This window comes from Elephantulus edwardii, unplaced genomic scaffold (genome assembly GCF_000299155.1).
Source record: "Elephantulus edwardii isolate Elephantulus edwardi_28Jun2011 unplaced genomic scaffold, EleEdw1.0 scaffold00094, whole genome shotgun sequence".
Classification (NCBI taxonomy): Eukaryota; Metazoa; Chordata; class Mammalia; order Macroscelidea; family Macroscelididae; genus Elephantulus; species Elephantulus edwardii.
The window spans coordinates 5,001,285-5,025,751 of NW_006399844.1; the positions used below are offsets into that span (position 1 = coordinate 5,001,285).

General features: G+C 36.2%; 1 protein-coding gene across 1 annotated transcript in view; it reads right to left on the reverse strand.

The window, feature by feature from the left end:
* Positions 1-419: 419 nt before the first annotated feature.
* The window catches only part of SUZ12 (SUZ12 polycomb repressive complex 2 subunit), a 61,765-nt gene continuing 37,717 nt past the window's right edge, over positions 420-24,467 (reverse strand). The window contains exons 10-16 of the mRNA XM_006890936.1: positions 18,976-19,153; positions 14,298-14,389; positions 13,711-13,854; positions 13,017-13,174; positions 11,712-11,910; positions 3,906-3,985; positions 420-1,169 (exon numbers count right to left, since the gene is read on the reverse strand). Of these exons, the coding sequence (XP_006890998.1) occupies positions 824-1,169; positions 3,906-3,985; positions 11,712-11,910; positions 13,017-13,174; positions 13,711-13,854; positions 14,298-14,389; positions 18,976-19,153 (1,197 nt within the window). The 3' untranslated portion in view covers positions 420-823. The remainder of the gene's footprint in view (positions 1,170-3,905; positions 3,986-11,711; positions 11,911-13,016; positions 13,175-13,710; positions 13,855-14,297; positions 14,390-18,975; positions 19,154-24,467) is intronic.

Genomic DNA, 24,467 nt, shown 5'->3' on the forward strand with positions numbered 1-24,467 from the left:
CAATCCTAATGAAAAGATGTGGGCAGCGGAAATTTTCCATGTGATTATCTAATTGAAAAAGAAAAACCAGAAACAGAAAAATGTTCAAGTTTAAAAGAATATACTGGGTGAGCAATATACTAAAATTATCCACATAAAAACAAATGGTCAGTAACTATATAAACCAATATGGCATTTCACTGTCAAAAAATGTGAAAAATAAACATCTCAAACAGGCATAAGATGAAGAAGTGCTATTTTAAAATTGTAAAATGAACATATTTAATGTAAAATAATTGTATGTTATAATTTTTCACTCTAAATTGTTAAATGATTTCAAAAGCAAGGATCATGGTTTGATTGCAATAATAATCCAATATAACTTCACAAAAATTTCAAATTTTTTAAAAAAGGGAATTGCATCCCAATTTTCCTTCAGCAAGAAAATATCTCACAATTATAAAGTAGAAAAGCAGCCAGTCACAAATGCAAAGACCATTATAATTTAAGTATAAGAAATAATTTCTAGACAATCGATTCAGTATATTTCATAAGACAGCTGTTGAAATTTTTTAAAAAACAACTTTCTTTGAAGTATTGCTTTCCATGCTCAAACTAGAGAATGTCGTAAAGATGTCAATAAAACTGATAAACATGTAATGCTTGCATAATAAAGTGAACAAGAACCCTGATAGAAATATCCTTGTTGAAATCATTTACTTCATCTAACATTGCCTGTTTGGAATCTATGACTTAAAACAAAACAAAAAATACTCTTTTCCTAGAGGATGAATTCTCTAGAATGTGATTTCAGTGTTTGTCCATAAGAAGGGGTCAGGTCTTTTCAGAGTTTTTGTTTTTTGCTCTGTTTTGAAACCCCTGAGACACCATCTGTTTCCAAAGCTTTCTCTTTTGAGTTAATTTCACTAAAACCATTTGCTGTCCCATTTTGTTCTTCAGCTATTTCTTCATTTGCAGGGGAAGCAGATTCTCCTTTTTCTAATTTTTGCTGCATTTCACGAAGCTTGGTAACAGCTTTATCTATTGACATTATGCTAATAAGATTAAAGTCATGCATGCTGACTAGATGAAGCATGAAGTTTCGACATAAATTCTTCTTAATTATTTTCTGTCCATAATTTTCTACAAACAGCATACAGGCATGATTCATTTGATTGTCAGCAATAAACCTAATTAAAAAAAACACAGATAAATATCAACCGTGATATAAGACATTTTTGTTAAATGGAATAGTGATAATCATTACATAAAGAACAGTAAGACTATCTAAATCTGTGAAGTAAAGATTGAATTAAGTAGCAAAATTACAGTGAAACTAGGATTCTAACTGGGATTCTATTCATGTGAATGAGTTTCCCATTTTAAAAATTTAAAGAGATGAACTCTAATCAGAGCTTAGTCAGATTCCATTAGAATGCTGTTACTGGGTACCAATGAGTCAATTCAGATTCTTTGTGATCCCATGTGACAAAAGGAAAACTGCTTGATCATGTATTTTAGTGCATAATCTTACAGAAGCAGACTGCCCACTCTTTCTCAGAGCTGCTGGGTGAATCTGAACCAAATGTTTCTATAGTACCACCAGGACTCTGTCATTAGAATACATATACCATGGATGTCAAATCAGAACTGAAATACACTGACCCTACAGTGGATATTTGTTGACAGGCTCTAAATTAAATGAAAAGATTATCCAACTTTCTCTCTTCCAATAGAATTATTGTTGTATACTGAGCTGGAATTGACTCATAGCTGACTCTCCAGTGGATTTTCAAACAGGATGAGAATGCCCATCTGTCTCCCATCAAACACTTAGTGGATCTCAACTGTGTGCCTCTGGATGGGGAGCACAGTTCCTTATCATTAAGCCACCAGAACCTGTTTCCCATTAGAACAGTAGATATAATCTATTTTTCCTAATGAGATAATAGGGAGGGAGTTCTGATGGTATAGACTGTAAGATGCTGCACTGTAACCCATCTATGGGACTTCTCTGACAGTATGAATTCACCAGTGCCGTCAATGCAGAAAAACAGGCAATTTCCTGCTTCCAAAAATCTGCTGGCAGCTGTGAGTTGGTTCTGCCTTGAAGACACTTCTGTGTGTGTATGTGTGTGAGAGAAAATGAACGCTATTATAATTAGACTCTGTGTGTGTGTATGCATGTGTGAGTAAGAAAATGAACTAGATTATAAATAGCAATCTTAAAATTGTATTTTGTCACTACCACCACTTACATTAATACTATATATACACACTATTCCATTATAGTTTCTCCCTTGATCTTGCCATACTTTTCTATTAAAGTAGCAGTTCTCTTCATATTTGATTCATAGCAAACATCTGAGAAAATAAAGTACACTAAGTGATTACATAGTGTGTCCATGCTAGTGGAAAACAAACAGGAGGAAGGGTGAGGTGCATGAACAATAGGCAAACTTTGAGGATGAACTGAAACCAAACAGCACTGTGACTTCCAAGTTACCACAGAAATCTATTGTCCAACATAGACTTCAAGGCCTACCTGTATATCTAATGGAAACCTAATTAGTTTACCTGTTTCTATCACTACATAATAGACCCCATTAGTTGCTGTACAACAAATTCAGACCAAGGAACAAAAACAGAACTCAATATGGTAATCTGACCAAACTGAAATGGGCACAGCTGCCTAACATGAAAAATCCAGGGCTCATGTTCACTTGCACTCCCCCTTCACCATTAATATATTTCACTCCTGAATTTTGATAGAGGTTAGGCAAACTTTTTCTAAAAAGGGTCAGACAGTAAATATTTTATGGTGTATAACAATCTGGAACAAGGAGTGCACAGTGGAGAGGTGTGGAAGAAAATGTTTAACAATTAAAAAAAAAAGTAAAGAAAGACTCCTTCCTATTTACCTCACATAAAAAATTTTGCCTATCTGTCTTATAGAAGAAAACCTGAAGTTCTAAATAAAGAGGGAGATAGGAGAAAAATAAATGTAATAATGGGTAAAAGTATATGCTGAGAATAAGCCATAAAATTATGATACTGGAACTTTGAAACTAACAAATGAGAAAGGCCATTTAAATTATTTAAATTTATACCTGATTAAGTAATTAAAAAAACTTATGACAGTAACAATAATGGAATAATTTTCAAGATTTCCAGGCATGCAGTCTAAGTATCAACTCAGTTCCAGGGGGAAAAAAAAACCCCAAAACAATGCAGTTAAAAATATGAACATACACATGTGCATTTTATCTACTTTTCCTCTTGTCCTGATACGCTAGTTTCAATACAAAACAGTAATTTAGTATCTCTTGGCAATAAATGGAAATAAAACTAAGTAATTAACAAAGGTATTTTAGGATTGCAGCACAATTTCTTATCACTAGGCCACTGGAGCATTATTTTGCCTTACATCATGAAATCACACAAATAAAAATGTCAAATGCTATTCATTAATGATTAATGATTTTAACACTAGAAAAAAAACCCCAAATCCAAACCAAAAAAACAAAGAACCCAAAAACCTTAAGTCTATTTTAGAGAAATAAAACTCATAATCAGCTGTTAGATGGAATGATATATGTTCACTTTTTTAAAATGCAGTTACACTTTAGGATTAAGACTGGAGCTCTGGTAGTACGCTATGCTGCTGCTAAGTAACATGGAGGTGGTTTTAATTCATCAGTCATGCTAAGGAGAAAGACAGGGAGTCTCCTTCCATGAAGATTTAGAGCCTAGAAAATCAGGTGGAGGGACACAAGTTGGAATCAACTTGACATTTAGGGTAAGATTAGGAACATAAGTTTAAATTAATGAATTTTTAATAGGATTCCAACACAGATTTCTAGAATGTGGAGCATCAAGAATATAAAGGTAAATAGAATATTTAAATTAAATTAGCAATAACCTACCCATGCTTCATAACATGGAGATTCCATAATTTCATTACTTCTTTCTCTCCTTCATTAACATCTGAAAATTCTTCAATTTGCTAAGAGAGGGAGGGGAAAGCTCTATTAAATGCAAAATTATGATACTATTAAAAATGCTTTTCATGCTTAACACTGCTGTTATAAAACAGGACAGACGGGTGGGGAAAGAATGGATAAGTTAGGTGAAGATAAAGGCAATACACTATAATGAACTGATCAGACATATATAATCAATGATAATTAACATTAAAAAATGCTTTGTAACAAAAAATATAACTTCTTTAAATAAAACACATCTCTTCTTTTTTGGGGCAAGAAAAGGAGACACTAAAAGCTGAGTGAACTGAGCTCCTCTTCCAGAGAGCTTTGAAGATGAAGCTGAATCCCAAGCTGAGATATCCTCCTGAAGAATTAATACCTTAGTCAATGTATGACCAGTCCCATGTTATATTGTCTTTTCCCTCAAGTGTATCTATTTTCTTTTTTACTTCCCTTTCTGTATCCATTCCTGGTAACTATCCAAGAAAGACTGTCAATGTATAAACCTTTCCATAGCTTTTTTAAAAATTTTTTTTAATTTTTTTGTTTTAATAATTTTAATGAACATTTACAGAGATTCTGATTTCCATTCATTCATTGCTGTACTTCTCTCCCCGCCTAGCCCTTTTTCCATAGTTTTTTATAACAGTAGCTTTATATCGTAATAGAACTTCTGTGACTGATTTGTCACTCAATCTTGTTTGCTCTAGATTTATCAAGGTTATTCAGTGTTTCACAAAATCTTTACCATTCTTGAGTGTTGCAGAATACTCCATTTCGCAAGTGTATACATAGTTCCTTTAACCATTTTTCCATTACAAGACATTGGTTATTTCTAAATTCTTGCTACTGTAAATAATGTTGTAATAAACACTGGTGTATATGAGCTTTCTTCCTTTGAAATATATATCCAATATATATCCAAGACTGCAACATACTCCTCTATTAGTGAGACTGCAGGATCAAATGGTCTTTCTCTTCTCAAAGTTCACAGGATGTGCCAAACTGCTTTTCCATTTTACCATTTCTTCCAGCAGTGTACATGAGTTCTAATTTCTCCATGTAAACATTTGCTATTTGATATCTTGTTAAACTCTGCTATTGTTTCAAGGATGACATGAGATCTCTTTGGTTTGAATTACATCTCTAATATAGCTAATAGCAGCAGTGACAATGGGCTTGAGCAGGGCGGCATTAGTAGTGATGGGAAGAATAAGGTACAGTCCTGACCTGTTGTTCATAAAGTCATTATGAGTCCTGGTCAACTTGACACCTAGTAACATCAACATGATCTTGAACATTTTTTTTTTCTGTGTGTGTGGTGTCCATCTAAACATCTGCTTTGGTGAAGTGTCTTCTTATGTCCTCTGCCCATTTTTTAACTGGGCTATCTTTTTCTTGTAGAATTATTTCTATAAATTTTGGAAATTTGTGCCTCCTCAGATATATCATTGCCAAGGTCTGTTTTCTCAGTCTGTAGGTTCTTTTTTTGCTGCACATTAAGGATTTCATTTTTAAGAAGTTTCAGTCATCTAGTTACCTAATTTATCCCCTGAAAACTGTGCATTTTCAGTTATATTTGAAAGTCTCTTTACACTATCAATTAAAGTTTCAAAATTTGCACAATTTTTTTCTTTGCTGACATTCTTTCAACTTCCTGGAAATAGACGTTTTCATCAGTATCATTTGTTAAAGAGGGTGTCTTTTCTCCATCTAGTAGATTTCACTTATTGGTCAGTTTACCATACTGTGGTGGCTTGCTTCTTTGCTGTGAAGCTCTAAGCTATCCTACATACCCACTCATGGTGGACAGGTTTCCTCAAAACTTTCAGACTATGTACAGACAAGGATTTTTCTGTAATTTTCCAGACTGGCCATTCACTCCTGAAATAACTTGCCTTTGAAAAACCTATGATTAGGACTGGAACATTAGTTATAATGCTGTAAGATGAGCCCCTTAGGTTGGAATGCACTCAAAATGCAACTGTGGGAGAGTGGCCTTTCTCAAAGTAGAGTCTATATTAATGACATGGATGAATAAAACTTTTTGCAAATGAAGAAATTTCATTTGTTGATGTGAAAAGACTCAAGATAAGGAGGAACAGTTGCAAACAGTAATTACTGGAAAATGGAATATATGAATTTAGGAAATTTTGAAGTTGTAAAAAATGAAATGGAACTTTTAAAAGATCAATATCCTGGAACTAATGATTTGAGATGGACAGGTATTGCCACTTTGAATCAAACAATCTTATGATTTGCTGTGTCAGGAATAACAGAGAGGCATGTCACATTCATCTTCAAAATGGATACTTTAAGATTTTCTCTGAAGTAAAATACTGTCAGTGATGGAATGTCCATACAGACACATTCATATGGTGATTATTTAAATATATCTAGATATCATTAAAAGCAGAGGAGAAACAGGATTTTTACTGGCTTCTGCAGTCTAAATACACAGAACATTAATCAAGATGCATTACTAAATAGTGACTGGAATGCCAAAGTAGGAAATAAAGAAGAGCTGGCAAATGGAAAATATAGCCTGGGTGATAGAAGTGAAGCTGGAATTTTGTTCTTGTTATGTGCCATTGAGTTCCTTGCGACTCACAGTGACTCTATGTACAAGAGCCCTGAAACCTGCTCTATCCTGTGCCAATCTTAATGTCTCTGACACACCTACCCCATTACCCCAGTCACTGTCTCAATCTACCTCATCAAGGGTCTTCCTTTCTTGCACTGTTCCTCCACCATTCCAAGCATGATGTTCCTCTCCAAGGATGGGTTGGGTCCTTCTTTTTTTTTTTATGTCAGATGGGTAATGTGCCTCCGTCGTAACAAGGTTAGTAGGTGGCACATATCATACAGACGTATGAACTCCCGATCATCATGTGTATGAACCGGAAAAGGATCTAGGGTTGGGTCCTTCTTGCAACATGCCCAAGTATGTCAGATGGAACTTCAGAATCCTCGCCTTCAAGGAGCAGCCTAGTTTCACCCTGTCCCAGACACATCTCTTTGTTCTCTTAGTAGTCCACTGTATATTCAATACTCTTCTTGAGCATCACAGGTCAAAAGCATCAATTCTCTATCAATTATCCCTAGTCACTGTTCTGCTTTCTGACGCATAGAAGACTATGGCCTGGATCAGGCGTACCTTGGGTCTCCAGACTGACGTCACTGCTTTTCAGTACTCTGGCGAGGTCCCTGAAAGCAGACTTTCCCAATGCATTAGTCTTTTGATTTCTTGGCTACTGGTACCAAGAGTGTCGATTGTGGATGATCAATTATTTATTCATTGCAAATGTTGTTGTGTTTACATGCCATAAAGTTGCCTATGACTCATAGCGACCCTATGTACAATAGCTCTGAACCCTCACCTGTCCTGAGTCAGTCTTACTGATTTTGATACACCTATCCCTGTTGCCAAAGTTACTGTATTAATCCATCTCATGTGGGGTCTTCCTCTCCTGAACTGTCCCTCCACCTTTCTGAGCATTATATCCTTCTCCAAGGATCAGTCCCTCCTGGCCACATGCCCAAAGTGTGTGAGATGGAGTCTCCAAGGAGGAACTTGGTTTCACTTTTTCCAAGACAAGACCTATCTGTTTCCTTGGCAGCTCATAGTATGTTCAAGACTTTTCTCCAGTACCACAATTCAAAAGCATCAATTCTTCTACCCTCTTTCGTCATTATCGAGCTCTCTGATGCATAGTAAGTAACTGCAAAAACAATGGATTGGATCAGGTGCACCTTTGCATTGCATACCTTTAGCAAAAAATAAAATGGCAACTCTACACATGGACCTCACTTGAATTAGAGGAATCAGATTGGTCAAAACCATGGGCAGGAGAAGCACTCAAAACAAAAACAAGAGCCAAATGCAGAACAAACCATTATGTATGTGAATTCAAAGTGAAGATGAGGAAAAAAGAAAACAACTCCACAAGAGCCAAAATAACAACTTTTGAGTATACCTGAGTTTAAAAATCATCTCAATAATAGATTGATGCACTGAACATTAATGACCAAAGACCAGATTAAGTTGTGGGATGCTATCAAGCACATCCATGAAGAAAGCAAGAGGTCATTAAAAATACAGGAAGGAAAAAGACCAAAATGGATGTTGGAAGAGACTCTGAAACTTGCACCTGAAGAACTGAGGAGCTAGTCCAAGTGCTGAGTTTCAACACTGAAAGGTAAAACGGTAAATAAGCATCTATAGAAGAAGAAAGGAACATATAATGTCATCATATCAAAAAGAACTGGGGAATGGGGGACTATTTTAGGAAGGAGCACAAGATAAAGAAGCAACGGAACTGTTCTCTTCTGCTAGCATGTTTAATGTGGCCCTCTGTCTTCACTATATCTTCTCATAAGACTTTCAGGATCAAGAAGTTTCTGGCTAAGAAGCAAAAGCAGAACTACCCCATTCCTCAATTATTAAAATGGAAACTTGCAATAAAATCAAGCACAACGCCAAGAGTTGATCATGGAGAAGTAGTAAGCTCAGTCTCTAAGGTGTCCCACACATGTTGGCACATAATGAACCTAGGTTCATGAGCACTGTTCCATGTCCAGTAGACTGATATGCTACTTTATCAAGTTTAAAATTATGTTACAATTTGGTCACTTCCCATAAAACGCTTATTTTTAGGCCCCCATATTTGTGAGGCTTATGGTATGTTAAAAAAAAAACCCCAACAAACCCCAATGGTACTGAAGAGAGTAGTTCAAGCCAAACTGAAGACACTGGCAAAATAAGATGACCCCAGGAACTGATTGAAAAATAACAGAAGAGTTTCAGTGAAAAGATGCACCCTTGTATATGCCTGTTAAAGGCAATTACCTAGCCAATCAACTAGAAGAGATGCTTATTTGTTCCCATTCCAAAAAGAGCTATGCAGGGAATGGGGAGATTATAAAACAATATTGTTAATATTACATGCAAGTAAAATCTTGCTGAAAATTATAGAAAAACAGTTGGAGTGGTACATAGAAAGGGTTTTAACAGAAATTGAAGCCATATTCAGAACTCATGCAATATAGCACTGCTGGTGTAAACTGATTTTAGTTATTAGTAGAGAATGCCAAAAAGATGTTTATTTGTGTTTTACTATTATAAACATATGAACTATGTGGATTATAAAAAATTTTAGGTAACATTGAGAAAATGGGAGTTCTAAAATACTTGTGTATATATAAAACCTGCACATAAACCAAGAAAAATATTTTATTTTTTAAAAATTTTTTATTATATTATTTTTCTGTGAGCGTACCGTCAAATCAGATCTGACTGGTACAGGAGGAGATTGTCCCTCCTTCCCCGGCAGAGCATCTGGTGGATTTGAACCATGCGCCTCTGGGACTGTAGTTTCAGTTCCTTGCCACTAGGCCATCAGAGCTCCCCCCAAAAAATAATTTTTAAAAAAAAATATTCAGTAGAATAAAATAAATATTCAGGCATAAATGCAAAAAAATAATTTTAACAGAACAAAGCGATCTGGCATTGTTTTAAATCATAAAAGTTGTGCATTAGGGTTGGATCCCTTCCACATATCTAATTAATTTATATAATGAACAAATAATATGAGAGGATAAACTACCTAAACAATGTGACATCAGGATTGGAGGAAGACTTCATCAACAACCTGTGTTTTGCCCATGACACAACTCTGCTTGCAGAAAGTGAAGACTTAAAGTACTTAATACAATCAAAGACTACAACTTTCAATATGGGTTATATGTTAACATTAAAAAAACATATTAACATCAAGATAACAAAATTCCTCTCTTCTGTACCAAGGGGTAACATATGATAGATGGTGAAAGACTAAAGTTGTCAATGATTTCACTTTACTTAGGCCCATACTTATGGTAGGTACAGCAGTCAAAAATCAAGAGACATGCTATGCTGCATTGGGGCAATCTATAGTCAAACACCTGTTCAAGAGTTCGAAAGAAATCTGTTTAAAGACTAGTTATGTCTAAGTTCAAGTTATGGCTTTTTCAGTTGTTTCCTATGCCTCTGAAAGCTGGACTATGAATAAGGATGAAATAAGAACTACTTTCTTTGAATTGCAGTACTGAATATATACCATGGACTATTAAAAGAACAAAGAAAGACTTCTTGGAGGAAGTCAAACCAGTGTACTCCATGGAGGGAAGAATGGTGACATTTTATCCTGAAATGTGCAACAATGGATGAATAAAATCCAATGTTTCTGTAAACTTTCATTAAAATCACAATAATATAAAGTATATTTAAAAAAAATGTATCCTGTATATTTAGATCATACTAGGAAGTGGCAATCCTTAATACAAGAGAAGACAAAGCTCAAGGAGATGGACTGACATAGTAACTGCAATAGTAGATTTAAGCATGGTAGAGACTGAGAAGATGGTGTGCAATAAGGCAAGGTCTCTATCTGTTAATACGACCTCCATGATTTGGAGCTGATCTGAGGGCAACAAACAGGACTGGTTCTGTTGTGATTCCACACATCTGAATTCTTAGGCATTTTTTGCATCTTTTCCTTTTCTTGGGTCAGATTTACCAGTAGCTTGTTGAGTTTATTAATGCTTTCAAAGTAGTAATTTTTAGTCTTATTGATTCTATGATTTTTGTTTTACTTATTTTTGTTCTTTATTATTTGTCTGCTAGAAGGGCAAGGTTTGTCAAAATCAATCTATTTTTAATTATGAAATGATGCCTTATAAATATATTTATGTGCCCATACAGAAGGTCCATTCAGGCAATATTCCAACCACTAAATGTTTCAACTCTACTGTAAAGACTATTATGTTGTTGTTGTTATGTGCCGTCGAGTTGCTTGTGACTCATAGCAACCCTAGATACAACAGCCCTAAACTCTGCTCTGTCCTGTGCCAACCGCACTGCCTCTGACACACCCATCCCAATTACCCCAGTCACTGAATCAATCCACCTCATAGAGGGCCTTCCCCTCCTGCGCTGTCCCTCCACCCTACCAAGAACAATGTTCCTCTTCAAGGACTGGTCCCTCCTTATAACATGTCCAAAGTATGTTAGATGGAGCTTCAGAAAAAAAGGTGCATACAAGGCTTTACAAAGAGGAATAGTGTCATTTTCCAAGATGGTCATCACTATACTATTATTACTACATTAGCATGTTATGTTAAAAAAGGATTTAGTTTATCTTTAATGTTTTATATGCAAAGCAACATAAACTATATATTTTTTTGAGATTATGATTACTTTTTGTTTGTTTTCATACACATAACATTACATATTAAAACAAACATCTGACTGACTTGTTAGATAGCAGCTGTATCTAACAGGCCCAATGAACATACAATGTATCCTTAAAAAAAGTTAACAGGGTGGGGGAAAGGAAGTCTTCAGAGATGGAATATGTCCACAATTCATGTTTCTCTATATAGACGATTGTGTTCACACAACATCCAAAGCATTCATGTCCTACTTCCCCGAATATACTTGAAATGTCAAACAATGAATAACTATACATAGGCAAATACTCAATACTTAGTCATATGAAGAAAATGTCTCTCTCCCTTAGTTGGTAACCTTTAACACAGCAAAATTATATGTAAATTCTAGAATTCCTTAATTTAACAAAAACTACTTGAAGTTAAAAATTTAACTTCATACTAAACGGCTATTAGTTTTCAATAAAATTAATCATAAAATTATAATTAATTTTAATCACTGCTAATTATGATAATGATAATAATAATAATAATTACTGTAATTGTTTTCTCTCTTAGCCATTCGGGATCTTTCTCATCTTCACTATCTACTTCCATTTCTTGTGGTCGAAGAGGTAAGCAGGTGTCACTATGGAAATATAAACGATTATGTCCACTACTGTATGTCCGTTGCTGTTCTACTTCTCCATCTTCAGACTCAAGAAATTCTGACATGCTTGCCTTTGTTCGTTTTGGCCTAAGGAAAGAATAAATATTGCTTTAATACTGTTGCGAGCATAATAAATTTTATAAGATTACCATTTTATAAAACTGACCAGACCCCTAAATTAAATGATAATAAATTTTTTTAAATGTACATGTGAAGCACACTACTATATACCAATTTAGGCACTAAACCATTAATGATGAACTTAGATTTGTGGGTTTTAAAGACAAACTTAGAAAAAGAGAAACAAGGTTAAAAAGAAGGGCTAGTTAAGTCACAGAAAGCTTAAGACAGGAATATGTGGATATATTTTTTTAAAAAGTCTCAACACATTTAAGTGTTTAAGCATAAATCATTCTCTTTCACTTTACTGTGTTCACAGATAATGTTTGACTGGTTTTTTTTGTATTGTTCTAAAAAATTGAAAGTACATGGCAATCCTGAGTCAAGCATATTCTTTCAACTGCATGCAAGCCTCTGTGTTACATTCTGGTAATTCTCAAAATTTCAAATATTTTCACTATGCTATGACATACTTTATAGTACAATCATAACTTTTATATGCAACAAGAAACCAGGTGACTTGTCTTCTGGCACTGGTCTGGAATCAAACCCTCAAGACTTCTGCAGCATATGTATATTCACAAAATAGATAAACCCCAACACTACTATATACACATAGCTATTCAGAAAGTTTTAAAAAATTCCTCTTTGTAACTTTAATCTCAGCAGTTAACCAGATGTCATGAAAGGGTAATGAAAGAAAATGCAGAGTGTTATGTAATAGCCACAGATTTCCATATAATTCATACCACTAAAGTAGAGGTCATTTGCAGGTTCCTACCTACGTATATGTATAAGAAGGATCACAGAGAAAAGTCTTTACTCTCCTAAGCAAGTTCCACATCAATGGTATTTAAAAAAAAAAGCTCTTAAGGAGGATTTAGAAAGCCCCTTTGGAAAGAAATGCTCAGGAAGGTTAAAAAAAAATCATCTCCAGATATTTAGCTAACAATGAAATAATGCTGCAGTTGATTTCCACCTAAAAAAATGGAGATGTCTGTCTGACTGCCTTCTGGGTTCCTCCAAAATAACAATAGAGTAAAAGACTGAACTTGTATGGTCTTTTCACCCACCTGCATACAAGTATGTGTGTGATAGGAGTTCTCTTTACTGGTCCGTTTCGACTAAAGGCAAATCCAGGTTGACGGTGAATATCCTGAGGATTTCCTGCATAGGAGCCATCATAACACTCATTGATAGAAACATCTATCCTAGCACCTTTAGGATGATACTGTAACAAAAATTGTAAGATGTTTAGGAAAAGGAAAAAAAAAATTATCCTACTCTAAATACAAGGGAGAAGGATGGTGAATCTTCTGTGTTAGTTACAATCTCTGAAAACCCACTGGATAACTAGCATAAAACAACAACCTTAAATAACCATTCTCAAACTTAGATAATTAAAAAAGTATTAGTGGGTTCTTTATTTAAAGCCTGCCAGGCACATCAGCAAAGAGAACAGAAAGTTAGAGACCTAGAATCAAAAGACTTATTAGAAATCATGTCTATGCCATTTGTTACTTTAGTGACTCTACATAAATTATTCCTAAGAATGAACTTCAAATTAAAATATAATTTAAATTAAAAAAATTATGAGAATGAACTGATACACTTATGTAGTATATAAGTGTTAATTATTATTTAAAATTAAACATTTATTATAATCCCTGTTATCAGACAAATTTCTAAAGAACTTTGGTACTTCCCCCTCTAAAGGATAAAGTCAGGTTGTCTTAAAAATAAAGTGAATAAGGTGAAGCTACTCACAACATAATTGAAAATAAATCTACTATGACAGAGTTTAAGATGCTTGAGTAAACTATAAAGTTTGCGGCAGTTCAGAGTACACCACGGGCAATGTAGGTCATCCCTTGCTTCGGTCTGTTGTCTTGTATTGTTGTTATACAGAAACTGGGGAAAAAAAAAAAAAGGAAAAAAACCAACAACAAAAAAGTCAGATTACGCTCAACTTTCACATCTCTAAATATGTTTCAATCTCATCTCTAAAAAAGTAATTTAAAAGGAAAATAAATTCAGGAAATATTTTTAGATATGATATGTAAAAATACTTCATATTTCAAGGGAGCTCTGGTGGCCTAGTGGCAAAGAAGCTGCACTGCAATCCTGGAGACACACAGTTTGAATCCACAAGATGCTTTCCTAGAGGAGGGACAATCTCCTCCTGTACCAGTCAGATCTGATTCGATGGTACACATGCAAAAAAATAATAAACTTAAAAAAACCCGAAAAACCAAAACAAACCTAAACCCCAACAAATAAAACCCCCTTCCTCTTTCACATGTAAACAAACATATTTCATGACTGCTTTAAAAAGAAGAGCTAGATATGCTTACCTGATAAAATATTCTTAATTTCTGTCGGTTTTCATTTGATGTATCTTTTTCTTTTCTTGTTTGTAGTTCTGTAGTCAGTGATTCTTTAACAGCTGAAAATACATGCCTTTATATTAATAAGGTACTACTATAGTTAAAAAAATTTTTAAAAAATTGTGATATATTTCTTGATAAAAACTTAGGGCACTCTGGTGGTCTAGTGGTAAGAAAATGTGCTATAATCCCAAAGGCAGACAGTTTGAATCCACTAAGGAGAGGTAATTTCCTGCCTGTGAAAACCCAGTAGAGGATCAGCTATGAGCTGATTCTGACTCAAGAGCACACAACTACAACAATGTTAACATCCGTTAAATAATTTAATTTGTTAATATTTGTGAAATAATTAAATGTTAAATTATTAGAAGAGTCACAGAATTCAGACTGGTTTGGTTTTTTCAAAAATTTTATTATTTTTTGCGTGTGTACTATCACATCGGATCTGACTGGTACAAAAGGAGATTGCCCCGCCTTCTCCAGTAGAGCATCTGGTGGATTCAAACCACGTACCTCTGGGATTGCAGTGCAGTCACTCCTAAAACTGTGTTTTTTAAACACTATTACTGTTCTCACCTGAAAGACTACCAATGGTAAAAGATTTTATAAACATGTTATAAATTCCCCTAATTATATGTTAATGTTTTATTGACAGGACATTTTTTCTTTTCTTTAGAAACCATGTGCTTTGTCTAATCCATTATACAGGCAAAATTACATGTGGTTATCAATATGAAGAAGTTTTGATGCCCATGGACTGCTAGGATAACAAACAGGATCATCCCAGAGAGAGTGAAACCAGGTTGCTCCTTCAAGGCAAGGATTCTGAAGCTTCGTCTGACATACTTTGGGCATGTGGCAAGAAGGGACCAGTCCTTGGAGAGGGGCATCCTGCTTGGAATGGTGGAGGGACAGTGCAAGAGGAAGATGCTGGGTGAGATGGACTGACTCAGTGACTGGGAATGAGGGTAGATGTGTCAGAGACAGAACAATTGGCACAGGATAGAGAAGGTTTCAGGGCTATTGTACACAGGGTCACTAGGAGTTGCAAGCGACTTGATGACACTGAACAAAAACAAAGCAAAATATTGCTGAAGATTATTCAGGAACAGCTAATGCAGTACACTGACAGATAACACCCTGAAAAATCAAGCAGAAGTTAGAAGAAACTGTGGCACAAGGGATATCACTGCTGATATCATATATATTTTGGCCAAAAGAAGACACTACCAAAAGGATGTTTATTTGTGTTTTACTGATTATGCAAAAGCATTTCATTATGTGGATCACAGTAATTTATGGCTAACACTGAGAAGAAAAGAAATCCGGCTACTATCTGAACAAAGCAAAGGAACACTGGTTTAAAATCAAAAAAGGTGTATAACAGTGCACCTGTGTGAACAAATCATTCAAGAACCCAAACTTTATGAAGAAGAATGTGGCATAAGGATTCATCAACAAAGTGCATTATGTATGTGACCTTGCTTGAGGAGAGCAAGCAGGACTTACAGTGCTTGCTGCACATCATGATATAATTTCTAAATATGGATTATCCCTCAATAAGAATATAACAAAAGTCCTCCTCAGCAGGCCAGTAGGCAACATTACAATAGAGGAAACTGAAGTTGTTAATGATTTTATCTTGCTTGGATCCACCATCATCACTCTTTGTACTGGTTGCCAAGAAATATACTGCATTGAGAAAATCTGCTGTCAGAGATCTCTCTAGAGTACCAAAAAACAATGATGTCGGCTTAAAACACTAAGATGCAACTAATCCAAGCTATAGTCTTCTCATTTGCATGCTATGCATCTCAAAGATGGACAATGATCAAGGGCAACAAAAAAAGAATAGATGTCTTTGAGTTGGGATCTTGGAGAAGAGTATTGACTCCCAGGGAGTGTCAAGAAAATAGGTCTTTCTTAGAGAAAGTGAAACCAGAGTACTTGGAAGAAAGGTAAAACTGCATTTCTCATACTTTCGGGATGTTGTGAGAAGGGGCTAGTCCTTGGGGATGGATATTATGAATGCTAAGGTAGAGAATTTGGACAACAGAAGAAAACCTTGGATGAGATGCATCCACACATTAGGATATCTTCTTCCTAGGACTAGGCCCTCCTGGTAACTTGCTCAAAGCACAGAAGATGGTGTTTCACCATCTGATGAGTGATCTCGCTGCACTTCTTCCTAGACATTTTTGGTCTTCTGGCAGTCCGTGGGATATGCTGTACTTTCTCCAATACCAAAATTCAGAGATACTGATTATTCTGTCAACTTTATACATAGTACAACTTTCAGATGCATAGGAAGGAACTGAAGTACTATATAAATTCTTTTGGTACAGTGACTCTGTATTATGTGCACCTCCTTCTGTTATTATTGTTGTTATGCATCTTCTTTTAATGCTTAATTAAGGCTTTAATTCACTGGTTTGTTTTTCTTCTAAAGAATCCATCAACATTACAAATTGAGGCTCAAGTCCGTTTTTCATTTCTTTCAGCCTGAGAAATTCAGAATGTGTTCTTCCCAAAGGGTTCCTAACTCAGCCCTTTGCACATTTTATTAGTCTGTTTTCTTGTTCTGCTCTTTGAAATCTTCTGTACAGTTGTCCTATCTTACCCTTGTTTTGGCTTTTTCTTCTAGTCCAAGTTTCAGAATCTCTTCTTGACATCCACTTGTCTTTAATTTTCAGTCTTTGTAATGACCTTATGCTTTCTTCAGGAATGATGGCATCCCATAATTCATCTGGTCTTTGGTTGTTAGTGCTCAAGACATCAAATATGGTTAATTCAGGTGGGATTGACTCAAGGTCCTATTTTGGTTATTGTGGACTTCTTTTAATTTTCATGACTTTCAGTTTAAACTTGTATGAGTCACTGATAGTTCTATTCTTCCCACAGATGTAGTAAACCTGATTCTTGTATAGTCCATCAGGTGAGATAACGTGTTACATTTGCCATTTATGTTTTTTATAAAAAGTAATGTTAAAAAAAAAAGTAATGTTCAAAATTCTTTCATATCCTCTCTAAAATATTTGTTTACTAAAGCCGTATTTTCCAATTACTATTTCTTATTGTTTCTAATTTTTTTAATCCAGTCACCAATTATTATTATTGCATCTTAATAAACTTAAGTTCATTTCAGACCACAAAACCTGGTAGAAATCTCCAATTTCTTCATTGTTGGCTTTAACGCATGGTAGGCATATATGAGCAATAGTTGTAGAAACAAGTCCCTCTTTTATACATACAGATACTCTATCACTGGCAGCACTATACTTCAAGACAGACTCTGAAATGTTCTTTTTGATAATGAATGAATGAATATCTTTCCTGTTTGTCTGTCATTCTGGCATAGTAGATCATATGACTACCGCATTCAAGATGGCCAATTCTAGTCCATTTCTAGTCACTAATTCCTAGGACATCCTATTTCATTTTTTTACAACTTCCAATTTTCCTAGATTCCTATTTCATACATTCTACTTCCAGTTACTATTAGATACTTGCACTGTTTCCCTTCAATTTGAATCTTGCCATATCAACAAATGATGGTCCTTAGTGGATGAAAGCTTATTTCATCTAGGACATTAAACACAGATTCTACTTTGAAGAGGCATTTCTTCCCCAGCTGCATTCTGAATGCCTTCCAACATGCAGGGCTTATCTTCTGGCACTACAGTCAACAATGTTCTGTTATCCAAAGGGTTTTTGAAGATCAATTCTTTCAGAAATGGATGGCCAGTGCTCCTTAGTCTATAAGATATGTTGAACTTATCCACCATGGGTGACTCTGCTGGTATGTGAAATACTGGTGGCATAGCTGTCAGTATCACAGCAACACGTAAGCCACCAGAGAGTATGGCAAAATGACAGATGAGTGGTGTTTAACAATAGAGAATAATACATTTCTAAAGCAAATTAGTGACACATACATTTAGTACAAAGGTTTAGAGTAAGTGATCATTAACTAAGACTTCAACACAAAACTTAATATCGAATTTAGAAAAACTTCAACTTATTCATAAAGTATTTCCCAAATAAAAACTACATGAAGACAAAAATGGGCCTTTTTATGAAGACGGTGCCAAAATAAGAAAGAAAGCCTCTGTCCCTCCTAAGACAAATCAAGTGTTAAAAGCCAAGAAGGAAGTCCTGAAGGGCATCCATAGCCACAGACACAAAAACAAACAAAAGATCCACAAATCACCCACCTTCACAGCAACCTAAGATGCTGAGACCCCAAAGTAACCCAAACTCTCCTGAAACAGCATTCACAGGACAAACAAGCTTAACCACTATGTCATCATCAAGTTTATGCTGGCCACTGAGTCATTCATGAAGACAGAACAACATACTTGTGTTCACTGTGGATGTCAAAGGCAAGAAGCACCACATCAAACAAATTGTAAGGAAACTCTATGACACTAATGTGGCCAAGGTTAACACTTTGATTAGGCCTGATGGAGAGAAGGCAGCCTATATTTGACTTGCTCCTGGCTATGATGTTTTGGATGCTGTCGACAAATTTGGGATCATCAAATATGGTAATTCTGAATACAAATTTCTCTCTCTCTCTCACACACACACACAAGACATATGTACTCATTCTGCAAATCTTTACTTCAAGATGATGTTTACATACCAATTGTGTGAGTAGGTTTAACTGAACCAGGTTTGTTTTCTTGATGGAGACTATCTGAATTTCTAGTGGCAAGAGGTTTTGCAACCGGAGCTGTAGATTTATCATTGGTTTCTCCTGTCCAACGAAGAGTGAACTGCAACGTAGGTCCCTGAGAAAATGTTTCAAATGGAGGCAGCCTCTAAAACAGAAACAACACAAAAAAGACAAGATTCAGATAACAAATGAAAATTAGAGAAAGTAAAGGGGGGAAAAAAATTAATGTGGTAAATCTAACTGAAAGGCTTTCATTGAAAACTCAAAATACCTACAGGGAATGCTAGACAAGTAAAGTAAAACAGCATATACTGCAGAATGGGAGAACTCAGGCTGAATAAAAGGTACACGAATCTTTCCAATAGCTTACGTGCTGCTGTGTAAATACTGGCCTAGCAGAGGCAGATTATTAGATTTTTTTCAAAAGTACTATCAAGTCTACGTTTACCTGGGAAATTGAATTTTTTAACATAGGTAACAAGTTTAAAAAGGCATTTAAAAAAAAGGAGTTTAAAAACCTCAAGTCTACTGTAAAGTCATGTTTACATGGCCAATACGTATTTCCTTGCCATCTCTCAGCTTCACTAACAATAACTACTCTAGCTTCTATCCCTTGGTTATGGGATACTGAAGTAGCCTGTTTTTCACCTACTGGTCTCAATTTCTACCTAAAATTAAGTCATCTGCCCTATTCTCTAACTCCACAAGGTTCTACCTTGGGCTGATGATCCCAGACTGGATCTTTGGGCTTTTAGACTTGAGCTCTAAATCTCTATTTCTGTTTTTCAGAGATCATCAGTTGGGCTTAAATCTGTTTAGAAGTTAATCTATTTTCTTTTTAGAAAATAAATTGTCCTTTGCAAGTACAATTACTTTTGTTCCAGGCACTATCATTCTACTCGAATCCTATTCCTTTTTCTATTTCTCATCAAGTCTCTTTTTTTTGTAAAATGGCTATCATGTCTTTATCTCTTGGCTTTTTCTCACTTTTATTTCCAATTCCATACATAAGCCAAATCAAAACCACTGCGGTTGAGTCTGATTTTGACGCATAACAACCCTCCATTGAATTTCATTTTCACATGTTAGGGGTGCTGTGGCAAAGAGGATGTAGATTAGGACTGTATGGCTGGATTAGGACTGCTGCTATAAGCCAGGATGCTGAAACACAGAGGCCATCCTAGCCCCCAGGCCTTATCACTCCTTGAAGAAACTTGATAATGTCTGATGTGACCAGACAATGGATCCTGATAAGGCTCTGGGCCTGATCACCAAAGTCCATGTTGTTGTTATGTGCCATCAAGTCCCTTGCAACTCATAGGGACCCTATGTACAACAGCCCTAAACTCTGCTCTGCCCTGTGCCAATCACACTGTCTCTGATACACCCATTCCGATTACCAGTCACTGAATCAATCCACCTCATAGAGGGCCTTCCCCTCCAGCACTGTCCCTCCACCCTACCAAGCATGATGTCCCTTCTCCAAGGACAGGTCCCTCCTTACAATATGTCCAAAGTATGTCAGACGAAGAAGCCTCAGAATACTTGCCTCGAAGGAGCAGTCTGCTTTAACCCTCTCCAAGATGAATCTGTTTGTTTTCTTAGCAGTCCATGGTATACTCAATACTGTTCTCCAGCACCACAACTCAAAGGCATCAATTTTCCTTTTAGCCTCCCTAGTCGCTGTCCAACTCTCTGACCCATAACAAGTGATTGCAAAGCCCACGGCCTTTATCAGATGCACTTTATAGTCTCCAGAAGAGACACTACTGCTCTTCAGTATTTTGGAGAGGTCCCTAACAGCAGACTTTCCCATAGTAATACGTCTTTTAATTTCCTGGATGCTGGTGCCAAGAGTGTTGACTGTGGAGCCAAGCAAACTAAAGCTGTGAACAATCTCAATTTTTTCACCATCCATCCTGATGCTGCCAATTGGTCCAGTGGTGAAAATCTTTGTCTTCTTGTTATCGAGCCTCAATCCATATTGAAGGCTGCAGTCCTTGAGTCCATATCTAAGTTAATTAATAGCCCCAAATTACTCCCTTAAACCCCTATGAAAAGAAACCCACTTTGACTGTCCTCTGCCAATCTGACATACTCCACATGCATCTCTCTCAGACCACGCAATAAAGGCCTGTTCCTTTGGGGGGAGAGGGGGAAGCAGGCCTACAAGCGCTTCTAGTAATATCTGGTATCATTCCCCTTTACAGAAACCCTTCAATGGGCTGTTTTAATGACACACATGAATAAGCTCCCAAATCTTTATTACAAGTAATCTTTTTATTAAAATTTTTAGACCAGATCAATAATCAGGTTATTAGAACCTGTGAGTAAAAATACTGCTAGAATAGACAGGAGGGAGCGTTGGTGGCCTAGTGGTAAGCAGCTATGCTGCAATCCCAAAGGCACAGGGTTTGAATCTACTAGCTGCTAAGTAGAAGAATGGGTAATCTCTTCCTGGGAGGAAAATCCACTAGTCTATAGATTAGTTTCAACTCAACAGCACACAACAGTAAATGATCAATCACTAAAAATGGGTTTAGTTCAACAAATAATGGGATATTTACTTCAAGATTACCACAGAGCTTTTAAAAAGTAACTCTGAGGGGGGGGGGAAGTAATCCTGGGTATCCCAAGTTGTTATTTTGAAGTAAATAGTTTATAAATATCATATATATAATCTTTATTTTCCCATGAACAAATATGACATACCTTTAATAAAATTTAACACTAAAGTATTTTAAAAATAAAGACTACAGATAATTAAAATACATTAAGTATGAAGACATAAAAAATTGTGTGAAATACTATCACCCAAAGAGGTAGCATATTTTTAAATTTATTTTTTATATTTTTAATAATTTTTTAATTAATTTTAATGAAAATTTACAGAGACTTTGGATTTCCAGTCATTCATTGTTGCACTTTTCTCCCTGCCCACCCCTCCACCCCAGTACACTCTTCTCTTTTAAAAGTCTTTCATTGTTTTACAATCCCTCCCCCCAGGTCCACTCCACTATGCAGCCTTTGTTCTGGACTTCTGTCACGATGACAATAATACCTAATCAGATATCCCTTTTAAACAGTTTTCTCCCTCATCTGTTTCAATGCAGTATACATAATTTACCCAGTTTTTCTCAGTCTCCCCTCAACCCCGATGTGAGTTCCATTTTACAACAGTGGCACCATGCAGTATTTGTCCCTTTGTGACTCAGATATTTCACTCAGCATAATGTCCTCTAGGGTCACCCATTTTGAATAATATTGCATGAGTTCCTTGTTTTTCAATGCAGCACAGTATTCCATTGTGTGAATATACCACAGCTTCTCTATCCATTCATTTGTTGATGGGCACTTAGCTTGTTTCCAACGCCTTGCTATTGTGAACAAAGCCGCGATAAATATGGGTGTGCGTATATCTGCTTGGGTGGCAGTTATGGTCTCTTTAGGGTATATTCCCAGTAGTGGAATTGCTGGGTCAAATGGTATTTCTATCTGCAACTTTTTGAGAAAGCACCACACTGCCTTCCACAGTGGTTGCACCATTTTACACATCCACCAATAGTGAATAAGGGTTCCAGTTTCTCCACCACCTTGCCAGAATTTGATGTTTGCTGTTCTGTTAAATTTTGCTATTCTTACTTCAGTGAGATGGTATCTCATAGTTGTTTTGATTTTCATCTTTCTTTTTTTTTTTAATTTATTTTTTATTATTTTTGTGTGCGTGTACCATCAAATCAGATCTGACTGCTACAGGAGGAGATTGTCCCTCCTTCCCCAGCAGAGGATCTGGTGGATTCGAACCATGCGCCTCTGGGATTGCAGTTGCAGCTCCTTGCCACTAGGCCACCAGAGCTCCCCAATTTGCATCTTTCTTAGAGCTAGGGATTTTGAACATTTTTTCATATGCTTGTTGGCCATCTGAATGTCTTCTATGGTGAAGTGTCTGTTCATATCCTCTGCGAAGTAAGGATGGGCAATCTCCTCCTGTGTGATTAACTGCCTCTGAAAACCCACCAGAGCGCCAGCTATTGAGTCGGTTCCAACTTGATGGTGCACAACAACAAAAACAACAACAACATCATAATCATACTTGTAAAGACTAATCTATTTAGATAAAAGTTGTTCTCGATTTTTCACTTCAAAAACACTAAAGAAATACGTTCCCAAACAAACAAAAACCCCGAGAACAGTTACTACCTATATCTTTTCACTTGACCAGTTATTACCTTGTGACTAAACTCTAGAAGTTAAACTACTGTTAAGAACCATGAATATAGGGGAGCTCTGGTGGCCTAGTGGCAAAGCGCTGCAACTACAATCCCAGAGGTGCACGGTTCGAATCCACCAGATGCTCTGCCGGGAAGGAGGGACAATCTCCTCCTGTACCAGTCAGATCTGATTTGACGGTCAACTACAATCCCAGAGGTGCATGGTTCGAATCCACCAGATGCTCTGCCGGGAAGGAGGGACAATCTCCTCCTGTACCAGTCAGATCTGATTTGACGGTACACTCACACAAAAATAATAATAATTTTAAAAAAAGAACCATGAATATAATTTCAATTTTTATACATATTGTTAGTCTTTTCTCTAGAGTAAGGTGGAATCAAGTTTTCTTACATCAAAACATATACTTTAGCAATATTTGCAAAGTTCAACAGGGCAGCAAACAACAAATGCTGGTGCAGTTGTAGAGAGACTGGAACTATTATTCACTCCTGACAGGAGTGTAAAATGTTACAAGCATTATGGAAGGCAGTCTATTTATTTCTCAAAAAAGTTAAAAACAGAAACACCATGACTCTATAATCCCACTATATACCCTAAAGAAAACCAGAGTCGTGACTCAAACAGATATAAACACTCATGTTTACTGCGGTGTTATTCACAACAGCAAAGAGATGGAAGCAACTAAAGTGCTCATCAATAAATCAACGGACAGAAAAGGTATGGTACAGTTACACAACAGAGTATTATACAGCACTAAAAAACAATGAACTTATAAAACACTACACAACATAGTGAGCCTGGAGGACATTATGCTGAATGAATTACCTCAGTTAAAAAAGGACAAATATTTCACAACATCACAATTATAAAATAGAATATATATTAGGGGCTGGGAGAAAAGGAAAGAGTGGACTGATAATGAACACTACATTCAAACAGGTGAAGGGAATAGTCTGAAGGGAATATATGATTGTTGTTATTATTGTTAAGTGTCATCGAGTTGCAGGCAACTCATAGCGACCCTATGAAGGAGAGTCCTGGAAGCCTGGGTGCCTTTCATCCTCTCTCCAGGTTTATAGGGTTTCCAGAGGCAAGCTATTATGGAATTTGATGCCACTCCTCCATCCAAGCCTGTTTTAATCGGGGAGTTCCACCCCACTCTCTGTCCGCATAGGGTAGCCAACCATTAACGCATTTGACACATCAGTGTCACAGTGTTTGGCCTC